Source organism: Hyperoodon ampullatus, assembly GCF_949752795.1.
Source record: "Hyperoodon ampullatus genome assembly, chromosome: 7".
In the NCBI taxonomy this organism is placed as follows: Eukaryota; Metazoa; Chordata; class Mammalia; order Artiodactyla; family Ziphiidae; genus Hyperoodon; species Hyperoodon ampullatus.
The window spans coordinates 11852661-11865613 of record NC_136920.1 but is presented as its reverse complement, the minus strand read 5'-3'; the positions used below and the strand labels follow the sequence as shown (position 1 = coordinate 11865613).

At 48.1% G+C, this 12953-nt stretch overlaps 1 protein-coding gene across 1 annotated transcript; it reads left to right on the top strand.

The window, feature by feature from the left end:
- Positions 1 to 5616: 5616 nt before the first annotated feature.
- Positions 5617 to 8685, top strand: POLR2G (RNA polymerase II subunit G). The gene is made up of 8 exons (XM_079708931.1): positions 5617 to 5706; positions 5840 to 5949; positions 6908 to 7067; positions 7648 to 7698; positions 7801 to 7866; positions 7971 to 8042; positions 8226 to 8259; positions 8465 to 8685. The coding sequence occupies exons 1-8, from the start codon at positions 5695 to 5697 to the stop codon at positions 8476 to 8478; spliced, it is 519 nt and encodes a 172-aa protein (XP_079565057.1). The 5' UTR covers positions 5617 to 5694; the 3' UTR covers positions 8479 to 8685.
- Positions 8686 to 12953: the final 4268 nt, after the last annotated feature.

Sequence of the window (12953 nt, the reverse complement as noted above, 5' to 3'; positions counted from 1 at the left end):
TTTTAACCTCTGTATAAATCCCTTTGGTCAACACAGGCTAGTGGCCACTGTGGCTTAATAAGCCTAGTGTGTGCTAGATTTCAGCCTCTCTCACACCCAGGCGCACCATTAAGCAGGGCACAACTTGTTGGTTTTGCTTCTCAAAACTGGAATATATAGGGCTTCCCTGGTGGCGCAGTGGTTGAGAATCTGCCTGCCAATGCAGGGGACACAGGTTTGAGCCCTGGTCTGGGAAGATCCCACATGCCGCGGAACAACTGGGTCCGTGAGCCACAATTACTGAGCCTGCGCGTCTGGAGCCTGCGCGTCTGGAGCCTGTGCTCCGCAACAAGAGAGGCTGCGATAGTGAGAGGCCCGCGCACCACAATGAAGAGTGGCCCCCGCTTGCCACAACTAGAGAAAGCCCTCGCACAGAAACGAAGACCCAACACAGCCATAAAAAAAAAGTGTCTTCAATTTAGACAAGTCTTCTCATTAAAAAAAAAAAAAAAAAAACCTGGAATATACATACCCCCACCCTGGGGTACACAGAGCTACAGGATGCCAGGAAACATCTTTCTAGAGCACCATTCAGTCAGATTTTTTGATAAAAGTTTTTATCTGGGGAATAGGCATATTAAACTGGCATAGATAGACTATATGGCACATGAAAAAAAAGTATGTAAATTTTAAAGCTAAAACAGAAGAAATTTCATACTTATTGCCGTAACTTTCCCCCAAGGAAAAAGGTTGAAAAGCTTTCTTCTATGCGTTTTTGTATTAGTAGAAATTAGAAAAATACCTACCATATATTTAGTAGTTGTTAACTGCTAGCAATGTGCTAAACATATGATCTCTAATTCCATTATAGCCTTTCTTATCCCCATTAGACAGAAGAAGAGACTGAGGTTCTTGTGAGACTTGGTTAAGTAACTTGGCCAAGGTCACAAAGCTAATAAAAGGCAGAGCTGAAATTGAATCTAGGTCTATCTATCTTCAAAGTCACACCCTTAACCACTTTGTAGATTTGTCTTCCTGGAGTGTCCCCCAGGTGGTCCTCAGGGTTGTTGCACCCATGGCCAGAGGATTCAGACTCAGCTGGGGGCAGGATTATCCTAGCTGTTGGATGAACTGGTGGCACAGAAGCAGGAACCTAGAACCAGCGTGAGGGGCAGCTAGGATGGGTGATCCTTGCTCAGAGATTGCCCTCCAGGGGCTGGACCTGCTGCTTGTGTATAAATCTTTGGGAGACAGGTGACAGACATCATGACAAGGGCTCCTCTCTACTACTCTGTAGGTTGGTAAGACCTATGCTTGCAGCAGATTGTGTTCTCCAAGGTGGCCTTAACAAGATCTTCCCTCCCACATGCTCCTTTTACAATATGACATTGATGCTCCTTCCATCCGGTAAGGTCTCTCACCTTGAGTCCGGGAGAGATTATGACCCTCAGAGAGATGTGATGCTGTGTGACTTCTGAGGCTAAGTCATAAAAAGGGATAGAGCTTCCACCTGGTCCTCTTGGGATGCTTTCTCTTAGAACCCAGCCACCATGCTGTGAGGAACCCAGGCCACACGAAGAGGGCACCTGTAAGTGTTTCAGCCATAGCCACAACCAGGCTTCCAGCTAACAGCCAGCTTCAGTTTGCCAGCCATGTGATTGAGCCATCTCCGAAGAGGATCCTCCAGGGCTTCCCTGGTGGTGCAGTGGTTGAGAGTCCGCCTGCCGATGCAGGGGACACGGGTTCGTGCCCCAGTCCGGGAAGATCCCACATGCTGCGGAGTGGCTGGGCCTGTGTGCCATGGCCGCTGAGCCTGCACGTCCGGAGCCTGTGCTCCGCAACGGGAGAGGCCGCAACAGTGAGAGGCCCGCATACCGCAAAAAATAAAAAAAATTAAAAAAAAGAAGTGGACCCTCCAGTGCCCAGCTGAGCTGCCCAGCTGACATTGCCTGGAGCAGGAGCACACCTTCCCCACTGAGTCTTTTGCTCCAACTGTAGATTATGAGATAAATAAATTTCTGTGGTTTTAAGCCACAAAGTTTTGGGGTGGATTATTGTGCAACAAAAGTTAAATAAAACAATCCTTCAGTAGACTTTCTTTGTACCCCGAATCTCGATACAGCTCATTGTTTTCCATTGCTATTTTCTTTCTGTTCTAGCTTGTCTCTGATTCTGAAGCTTTGGAGGCAAAGAGATCAGGGCTTGGGGAGGATTTATCAGGGCCAAACCATGCCTGGGGAGCTTGAAGAGATCATAATAGATTCAATATGAGAATGAGGTTCAGTCAACTCATATTTGTTAAACTCCATTATTTGCTAGAGATTCAATCACTGATGCAAATAGATCCCAAGCACCTGTTGTGTGCCAGGGGCTCTTCTAGGCATCAGGGATATAGAGGAACACAACACACAGGAATCCCTGCCCTTCTTGAGGGGAAACAGGCAATATGCACATACATAAATTAATAAGATGATGCTAAATAGGGCTAAGTTCTATGAAGAAAATAAAACAAAGCAATACAATAGGAGAGTGATTGGGGTGTGGCTACTTGAGTCAGGGCAGTCATGGAAGGCCTCTTGGAAGTGATGATATTGAGCTTATAACTGAAAAATGAGAAGGAGCTCCCCCATCCCCATCAGGTGAAAATCAGAGCCAATAGCATTGTAGGCGTAGGAAATAGCATTGTAGGCATAGGAAATAGCAAGTGCATTGGTCTCAAGGTGGGAGAGGAGGCCAATGTGGCTGGAGTGGAGAAAGCAAGAGGAAGAGAGGCAGAAAATAGAGTTGGTTGAATCTGGCCCCTGCCTGGTTGGTCAGAGTGATGGTTTTATTCTAGTGCCCTGGGAAGCCATCGGGCCCTAAGTAGGGGATTGACATGATTTGACGTGAGTTTTGAAAAGATCACTCTTGGCAAATAAGTACATGAAAAGATGTTCAACATCCTTAGTCATTAGGGGAATGAAAATTAAAACCACAATGAGATACTATCACACTTATTAGAGTAGCAAACAAATAAATATACCCTGCTGACAATACCAAGTGCTGGTGAGGATATCAGAGCAACTGGAACTCTTATACCTACATAGACAATTATATAACATTTACACCACACAGACACAGTAGGTGTAAATAACCTCAAGAGCATTGATAATAGTAAACTGTGTTAAATAGGAAGTGATGAGTTTTAAGTATTTATTGCTAATGATTCTGACTCTAATTACAATGTGTGGTTTTTTTCCCCCACACTTCCAAGCAATTCTCAAACACCAGCTGAGTGTCCTACGGTTCAACTCAATTCTGACACCATCGACAGGGAGATAGCATCAGATTCCACAGGTTAAGGGCTCAGTCCTACAAGACTGCCCTCCACTTCAGATGGCAATAGTAAGTCCCGGTTGTCATCTGTCCATCTGACTGGCTATAGATTGAAGGTTCCAAAGACCACTCCCCGCCCGCCTCCTTGGGTTCAATTAATTTGCTAGAGTGGCTCACAGAACTCAAAGAAACATTTCACTTACTAGATTACCACTTTATTATAAAAGACCCTAACTCAGGAAGAGCCACATAGAAAAGATGCCTAGGGTATGGGATGGGGAAAGGGCGTGGAGTTTCCGTGCTCTCTCTGAGCTCACCACTCTCCCCAGTTCTCCAGGTCTTCACCAACGCCAAGCTCTCTGAACCCCATGCTTTTGGGTTTTTATGGAGATTTTCACTACAAAGGCAGGGTTGATTAATTCATTAGCCAGGTCAGGGAGTTGAGACTGAAAGTTCCAACCCACCCGTCACTTGGTTGTTTCCCCTGGTTTAGGTGCTTTCCAAAAGTCACCTCGTTAACATAAACTCAGGTGTGGTTGAAAGGGGTTTGTTATGAATATCAAGACACATTCATCATCTTATCACTTAGGCAATTCCAAGGGTTTATGAGCTCTGTGACAGAAACGGAGGGAAAGACCAAATATATATACATATTTACTGTAAATCACAGTATCACACTTTTGTTTTTTTCTAACTTTTTATTATGAACAATTTCAAACACACAAAAGTAGTAGGAAAAGTGTAAGAAACCACCGTTATCCATCATCTGGCTTCAACGATTATCAATATATTGCCAAACTTGTTTCATCTACACCTCTGCCTTTGTTTTTTAGTATAATTCATTTAATTGTAAGTTGACAATTAAATTACTGTTAACATTTTAAAAATATCTATTTATTTATTTTGGCTGTGCTGGGTCTTAGTTGCGGCATGCAGGATTTTTAGTTGCAGCACGCAGACTTAGTTGAGGCATGCGGGATCTAGTTCCCCTACCAGGGATCGAACCTGGACCCCCAGCATTGGGAGCGTGGAGTCTTACCCACTGGGCCACCAGGGGAGTCCCAAGACAATTAACTTTTTATTAATGGTTGTGTTTACCCACTGGCTTGCAAAATTCCTGAAATATTAACAACTGGCTTTTGTAGGGGGCTCCAGCACACCACTGTCAGCAGGTAAGGTTGCTTTTGCGGGGAGGCTGGCTTCGAATAGAGGAAAAGAGGGAGTCGGGGCTGTTGAGGCCCTGCCCTCCGTCCCACCATCTGCTTCCTTATGTGGTTGCAGGTGCAGGGGATCCCCAAGGAGTCTGAGCAGCTGACTGGCGACCTCAATCATTCTAGGAAATGGGCAGCGTCAATGGAAACTGGTGTGTGACAGCTCTAAGAAAGCATGAGGTCTCTGTTCTTGCAGGAGGGAAGGTCAGGCTTTCTTACAACATACAAAAACGTAGGCAACAGGGAGTTTGCTCAAGGTCCCAGAGACTGTCTGGGCTTTAGAAACAGCGGCTCTTGCTGAGCCTTTATCATAGGTCCGCGTCTCATGGTGTTTCTGCCTTTCTTCCCATGGCCCTTTTATCAGTCAGGGTCCCAGCAGGGCACAGACTGCATGCTCACTCTGGTTAACTGAGGTGAGTTTAATAAAGGGACTATCTACAAAACTGCGAGCAGGGCTGAAGGAACAGACAAGGCTCACCAGTTCTCTAGGTCCGTGGGTGTAAGGGGGCGGGCGAGGGGGCGAGAGGGGGTTGAGAGGAGCGCAGTGACTTGAGGTTCTCTTCACACCTGGAGGGGGCGCTGCCTTCTGGGCTCTGACTTTGCGGGTTTCATCTCTAAACTACCAGAGCCAGGCAATGAATGCCCGAGTATACAAGAGTCTTGGAGTCAGGCATCCTGAATTTGAATCCCGACCCTGAGTGACCTCAACCTTCTGAGCCTGGGACCTTCTTTGTAAATGGGAGTAATAACAAAGCCTGCCTGGTGGGGTTGCTGTATGGATTAAATGAGATAAGAACAGCTACTTACTATGCTTAATATGTGAAAGCAGTCTTCAGCTATTTGCTGAATGAATAGCTTCTGCTAAAGCGCTTTATTTATGTCATCTCTCATTAATTAATTAATTCCTTTTAAAAGGATTTACTGAGCATCTAGTCTACGCCGTACACTGATAATTTGTGGGACTCTGGCATTTCGACCGCTGTTGGGCTGGACAGAGGGGAGGAGCTTCACGGATTCCCCGCCCACGACAGCGAGGCTCAATGGGGTCCGTGGAGGAGGCGAGTCCCTCCCACTTCTCCGGGGCAGTCCCGGAAGCGGGCTTGGGGCAGTTGCTGTATTTCCGGTGGGTCTGGAGGCTCGCTCCCGCCGCTGCTGAAGGCCCGGCTGCTGTCCAGCCTCCTCCGGGAAGATGTTCTACCACGTGAGCAGGGCACGGGATGGCGGCGAGGGCAGGGTCGAGAGGAGGAGAGAAGCGGAGGACCGGGACTAGGGGCCGCTTCTTGCCTCACATTCCTGCCGCTCGTAGCCTGGTCTCCATCCCCGTTTCCCTGCAGATCTCCCTGGAGCACGAGATACTGCTGCACCCACGCTACTTCGGCCCCAACCTGCTCAACACGGTGAAGCAAAAGCTCTTCACCGAGGTGGAGGGGACCTGCACCGGCAAGTGAGTGTCGCGCCCTCCGTGCCACCTAAGCAGTGAGCACACGTCTCCCTATGCCTGCATCCCCTCCCCAACTCCTACACATCCTGAAAGGTTCTGCTACCTACCCTGGCGAGCCCTCTCACTCTCCCAGGAGCCCCAGGCAGTTAGATGCTTCCTGCTTTGTGTTCCCACGATTCCCTCTGCGAAGCTAGATAACGGAGCTTCCTTCCTTCAGCCAAGATTGGTGGTCATTCATTTACTCTGCAAACATTTCTAAAGCTCCAGCTGTGTGCCAGGCTCTGTGTCAGTGAAAAAGGTAGAATGAGGTCCGCCCTTGTGGAGCTCACAGTCTCTTTTGATTCTGCTGCTTTTCTCTGTCCCAGGGACCTGGCATGGCACATCTTGGGCCTCACTAAAGGTTTGTTGAATGAATGAGTGAGCAGGAAAAAGCAGATTGAGAGTCAGGGGGAGGAAGGAAGAGGACTGAGACTTGACCATCTCTGGGCTCTGCACAGAGGAGCCTCGCACACGGTGATGTAAATGAGTGAGGATGAGCAGGGCTAGAGAGTACTTGGGCCTCCAGCATCAGAGTAACTTGGGGTGTTCTTTGAACATACAGGTTCCTGAGCCTCATCTCATCCCTACAGCATCACGACTCTCTGGGGGAAGGCCCGGGAATATGCATTTTAATAAGTTTCTCCCAGGTGATTCTGAGGCATCTCCAAGATTGATGTCTCTTGGCTCAAGGACTGCAGCCCTTTTGGACATTTATTGTGAAATTATGAGAGCGGCATTTGGCATTTTAGATGCTGATCATTGTCCTGTCTCCTCTCTTGATTATTAAGCTCTGTGGGGCAGGGGTGCCATCTACTTCCCCTTTGTGCCACCCCTTTACCCCCAGGCTCAGCGTCTCTTGCGGCAGATGGTTTTAGAGGCTTTTCCACACACGGTGCCTTTCTCCGTCTCATCCTCCTTGCAGGTATGGCTTTGTAATTGCTGTCACCACCATCGACAATATCGGTGCTGGTGTGATCCAGCCAGGCCGAGGCTTTGTCCTTTATCCAGTTAAGTACAAGGCCATTGTTTTCCGACCCTTTAAAGGGGAGGTCGTGGATGCCGTTGTCACTCAGGTCAACAAGGTAAGACCATCAGAGGAGTTAGTGGGACGGTCACTCCCTTAGAAGATCTGGGATGGATCCCAACTCCGCTTGTTAATAGCTCTGTGTCTTTGGCCACATCACTTCTTTGTGCTTCAAGCTTCCTCCCCTGTCAAATGGTATGGTAATCTTGCTCTGCCTCACTCGGGGGCATGTAAGTCATTATTGATAGTCAAAGCAATAGTAGCCTCCATTGATTGAATAGTTCCTTTGGGCCAGGTAATGTGCAAAGCCTCACAGTGACTCTGAGGTGAGTGCTTTTATCCCTGTGCTTTTTTCTCCAGGCTGAAGCTTGGGGAAGTTGTCTACTGGCCAAGGTCATGTGGCCAACAGGTGTTCAAATCCCAAGTTCCGACAAGTTCTAGGCCTCAGCTGTTTACCACTACACTTCCTTAACTTAAAACGAAAGCTTGAAAAAATAAAGAAATGAAAACAAATGCCAAACTTCAGAGTGGTTTCAAAACATGAAGAATATTATTGATGTTAGGAAGCAGATAAGGACGGGAAGCTTAGAAGACTTTGGGGGACAAAAGAAAAGCAAGGTCACCCATTTCCCTTCTAGGTTGGACTCTTCACAGAAATTGGGCCCATGTCCTGCTTCATCTCTCGACATGTAAGTCTAGGCATACTGGGTGGGTCTAAGGAGGAGACAGGTATGAGCATCTATTGAAGCATCCTTTTAAAGTACTCTTACCCAGTCTCACCTTCCTTTCAGTCCATCCCATCAGAGATGGAGTTTGATCCTAACTCCAACCCACCATGTTACAAGACAATGGATGAGGTAAGTGGGTAGGAAGAAGTCAGTGAGAGGGACAAGAGAATGAGCCACTCGGAGGGAGGGTACTGGCCTGGGGGTGTGTGAGTATACTGTTCCCTCCTCCGCAGGACATTGTGATTCAGCAGGACGATGAGATCCGCTTGAAGATTGTGGGGACCCGTGTGGACAAGAATGACATTGTGAGTCTCTTGCCTGCCTCTACCAGGCAGAGCTGATGATTTCTGCCTACCCAGAGTTCCTGGGGGTTTTGTGCTCTTCTGCTTGGAAGAAGAAATGGGTGGGCAGAAGCCCTGAGGCTGAGGGTTAGAGGATAGCTCTGTGCTTGCTCTGGCTTCATTTCCTTTTTACCTTTCCTTCTGCAGTTTGCTATCGGCTCCCTGATGGATGATTACTTGGGTGAGTGTCAGGGTCATTGCCTGCAGGAGGGGTTTGTGGGTGCAGGGGGTGGATATGGGATTTAATGCCTGAACCACAGATGACAGAAACTCTCCTGTTGTCTGCTTGGAAGACCAAGGACATGTGCCTCTCGGGATGGGAAGTCGATGTTTAGGGCTGCCCCAAGCTCTGGGTGTAACCAATGTGCTCTTCCTGTTCTCGGCAGGGCTTGTGAGCTGAGCACCATGACCTCCTACCTTGTTTGGTCCTTATCCAGGAGGTGTGACTGTCACACTTCCCGTGTTGTCCAGAGGCCCAGTCTGGCTGCTGTGGAGGAGGCAAGGAAGGTTTCTTGTCCTCAGAAGACATCTGGCTCTTCTTGTGGCTTAGCAGCCACTCCCAGATTTCTGACTGTGTGTTCTAACCATAAAAGGTCCTTGATTCTCATGGAAGTGTCATCTCCTTCTTTCTTTGGTAAGAACAAGTCTGGTTTCTTTTTTCGGCCACACCGTGCGGCGTGTGCGATCTTAGTTGCCCGACCAGGGATTGAACCTCTGCTCCCTGTAGTGGATGCGCAGAGTCTTAACCACTGGACCGCCAGGGAAGACCCGGAACAACTCTTTTTTTAAAAAGGCTGGAGGACCAGTTGCTTGCCAGCCCCTCTTTTCTTGGCCTGATGCCTTAACTAGCTTCACCCACCAGGGGATCTGACTAACCCTTTTGCCAAGGTCTAAAGTTGACCTCACTAAAGGGAAGGCGCTAGTGTTGGGTCTTTGGCTTCCAGCAAATGATACTATCATTAGAGCCACTCTAAGCCCCTATCTATCTATCTATCTATCTATCTATTTATTTATTTATGGCTGCGTTGGGTCTTCGTTGCTGCGTGCGGGCTTTCTCTAGTTGCAGAGAACGGGGGCTACTCTTCGTTGCGGTGCGTGGGCTTCTCATTGTGGTGGCTTCTCTTGTGGAGCACGGGCTCTAGGCGCGCGGGCTTCAGTAGTTGTGGTTTGCGGGCTCTAGAGCGCAGGCTCAGTAGTTGGTGGTACACGGGCTTAGTTGCTCTGCAGCATGTGGGATCTTCCCAGACCAGGGCTCGAACCCGTGTCCCCTGCACTGGCAGGCGGATTCATAACCACTGCGCTACCAGGGAAGTCCTAAGCCCCAGTCTAGTTTCAGAGTATTTGCCCTTTCCCCAGCCTTAAAAATAACCAAGAGTATAGCTGAGGAGAGGGAAGAGGAGACAGCAGGTAGGGAGAGGTGAATAATAGGACAGTAATGATACAGATTGTGGGGTCCCAGACCTTCTTAGGATGGGCACATAAACTACAGCCTTTATTTGCTTATCAATTATTAAACTAAACTGAACTGAAGATATGAAAGGGCTCATAATCTCCTTAGGGTAACACAACAGAAATACACGAAGTAAGAAGATTAAGCAGACACGCTACCCTCCCTCACACTGTCTTTGCAGTACTATTTGTCTACCTTGGAATGCCTTTTTCCAACCTACCTGCTTGCTACCTAGGAATCTATCAAATCTCAGTCAATTTTTTTTTTTTTTAAGCTTTCCTTGACTTCCTTGGGAAACAGAGCTGTGTCATAGAAAGCACAGTATTTGGGTTGATACAGAGCTGGGTTGCAGTCCTAGCTGGGTGACCTTATGTTTCCTCATTGTAAAATGATCATATAACCCTCTTTGGATGGTTGCTGCTAGTATCAGAGATTGTATGTGCAAGTGGGTGGCACAGAGCCTGGCCCATGATAGGTACTCAGCTGTTAATTATAATTATTGTTATATGGTGCATATAAAGCCGTGATTATCACCTGGGGTGATCTTGGTCCCCAGGGGACATTTGGCAATGACATTTTTTTCTTGTCACAACTGGGTGGGGATGCGACTGCCTTCTAGTGAGTAGAGGCCAGGCAGGCTGCTAATATCCTACAACGTGTAGGACAGCCACCCCACAACAAAGAATTATCTGGCCCCAAATGTCAACCGTGCCAAGGTCCAGACCTGTTATGAAACATCCAGAATACTGCCTTTAACCTGGTAAGGAAAAGGCATTTGAATGTGTTTCCCTTCCCCTCGCCTCACCACTCCTGGACAGAGGTAGGCCCTTCCATTCATACCTCTCTAGTATGTCATAAAACACATTATTTCCTTATTGTCTCCCTTTCCATTTTTTTATTACATAAAATTTCAGTTATTTTATTGAGATAATTATAGATTCATATGCATCCCTTTGATTTTTGTATCTCCAGTTCTCAGCACTGTGCCAGTTTTCCCAAGTGTGTTGAACCCAGGAATGTTTCTGTGCTGGATTTGCAATGAATTTTGCCACGGAAACAATGTTCAAGTTGTGAAACCACTTCCCAACACTGAGTTGATTACAGAGTTGATTACATAGGTTGCAGGGATTTTGCCTAGGCCCTAAACATGTGTCTCACTGAGAGTAGAGTTCTTCCCAAGTTCTCAAATGGAATCATGCATCTGTAAATTGTGTCGGGGATACCCCAGTAGTAAAACCAGGCCAGAAGGAAGAGACTGATGGACAGAGGAGCAGCTCATGGAACTGCTGGTGAGGATGTGGGGTGTGGCACTGAGAAGGCTGGCACTGGATAGGGAAGCGAGTAAGTGGGGATGGTCTGGAGATGGTCCTGGACTCTTCTGATCTTCTTTTAAGGTTTGGTACTAGGGGAGTCTAGAAGTTACAGCCTCTTTTTTTTTGGCCATGCAGCTTTGGGATCTTAGGTCCCTGACCGGGGATTCAACCCAGGCCCTCAGCAGTGAAAGCATAGAGTCTTAACCACTGGACCACCAGGGAATTCCCAGGAAGTTACAGCCTCTTAAAGAGGTCACGGGCTTAATAGTGACAGGAGTATGTGCCTGGTAACATGTTAAATCCTTACACACATTACTGAATTTTCACAACAGTTCCATGTAACATTCTGTCACCCCACTTGAAAGATGATAAAACAGGTCGGAGGGATGAACTAAACATGCCTAAGGTCACACACACAACTAATGAATAGTGGAGCTGTTATTTAAAAAAAAATTTTTAATTGTCTAACTCTAAAATCATCATAGCTTTTCTTGCCAGGCATTGGTGGCTGGGGAGTGAGTGGGAGCCACCTTTCTCCCATCTATGGTCATGTGGGTCTTATTACTGCTTTGACTCAAGCTGGATGCAGATCAGCCCCAGACAGCTTGCATGCAGCTTTACTGCATCCTACAGGCCTGCAGGCCATCCTCTCTTCATTGTCTAACGCTGCCAAGGTTGCCAATGGCTGTCCCTACCAATAACACCTTTGCAAGAAGGTCTGCCAGCAGCCAGGAGATCTGAGCTGATCTCAGACTCAGAACCTTAGAGGAGCCCCCCCTATCCTTCATGCATAGGTGGGCAGACACTCCAGTGGCCAAGCACAGTCCTGAAACTACTCCAAGTATCATTCTGAATATGACTGGAAGAGACTGAGCAGGGTCACAGTCCCCTTAGGTGGTGTTGCTATGGCAACCCCAGTCCCATCCATCTGGCTTTCTCAGCTCTGGTCTCAGAGGATCTTCTTTTCTAGAGGCAGCAGCATCTAACCCTGAGAGGGAGGAAGGGCAAGGATGTATACATTCATGCTCCCCTACAGAAAGCTCCTTTCTATAATAGCCCATTGCAAATGGTCCCATCTTGGATGAACATAAAGGAATTAAATCACTGTCTGCCCCGTGATGTGTGAGTGAAAGTTCAACTACCAACTGTCAATCTACATTTTTTTTCATTTAATCTACAATAACCCTGTGAGGTGGGTATTATCACTCCATTTTGTAGATGGGGAAATGCGCTTAGGTAATTTGCTCAAAAGCACTATCAGAGTTTGAATCCGTGTCGGTCTGACTCACTAAGCCCACTGCTTTTCAGTTGAGAACTGTCCAAGTTCGGGAAAGCGTGTGCGTGTAAAACGGTCAAGGAAGTGTGCGAGGTAGGTGAGGGCTTATATTTGGCTTATTGGACAGAAATGGGGAGGATACGAGGTAGGGTGGCCGAATGGGTAGAGCCCTGGAGTCTAGAGCTTGCACGGGGTGTGTTTGGCCCAGTCAGAAGACCCTTTTGCCGGCAGAGAATACCTACTGAGAGCCCCATCCAACGTTCGGGAAGGGGAAGTGACAGGTGATGTGGGAAGGGGAAGTGACAGGTGATGTGGGAGAGGTAAGCTGATCCCCACCAAGCGGGCAGCAAAACTAACGCAGACGCCAAAGTCTAAAGCATCAGTGCATTCGTATAAATGCAAGTGCTCGGAAACTCAGGAGTAGGCAAGGGAATGCGGACGCTTTCCTCGAGAACATGGTTATTAAAACGTACACCGAACCATACACACCCCGCAAAGCTCCCAAGAGCTGTTGCTTTAAGAAGCGCGAGTCTTCAGCATCACGTGACCTCTGGCGCCCTGAGCCTTTTACAGCGCCATCAGAGTGGCCAATCGGGTAGCGGGAAGTCCTTTGGTGGGCGGGAACTCCTCAAGGCGCTCGTCGATTGGCTCAGGGCGGAGCCTGAGCGCCGAGAGAGGGAATTAGTGCGAGCTGGGTGAGCGGGCGCCAGCGCCGCCACCACGACCGTCACCGTCACCGTCACCGTCACCGCCACCGCCGTCTCGGTAACCGCCTTCGCCGTCCCGGAGCCCTCAGGTGAGCAGGCCCTCGAAGGCCCGTCTTGCTGTGGGCCGCG

Excerpts from the sequence above, each read along its gene's own strand:
- POLR2G (XM_079708931.1), top strand. Across the intron at positions 5,950-6,907 it reads GAGGGGACCTGCACCGGCAA|GTATGGCTTTGTAATTGCTG; the intron begins GTGAGTGTCGCG and ends TCCTCCTTGCAG. Across the intron at positions 7,867-7,970 it reads GTTACAAGACAATGGATGAG|GACATTGTGATTCAGCAGGA; the intron begins GTAAGTGGGTAG and ends CCTCCTCCGCAG.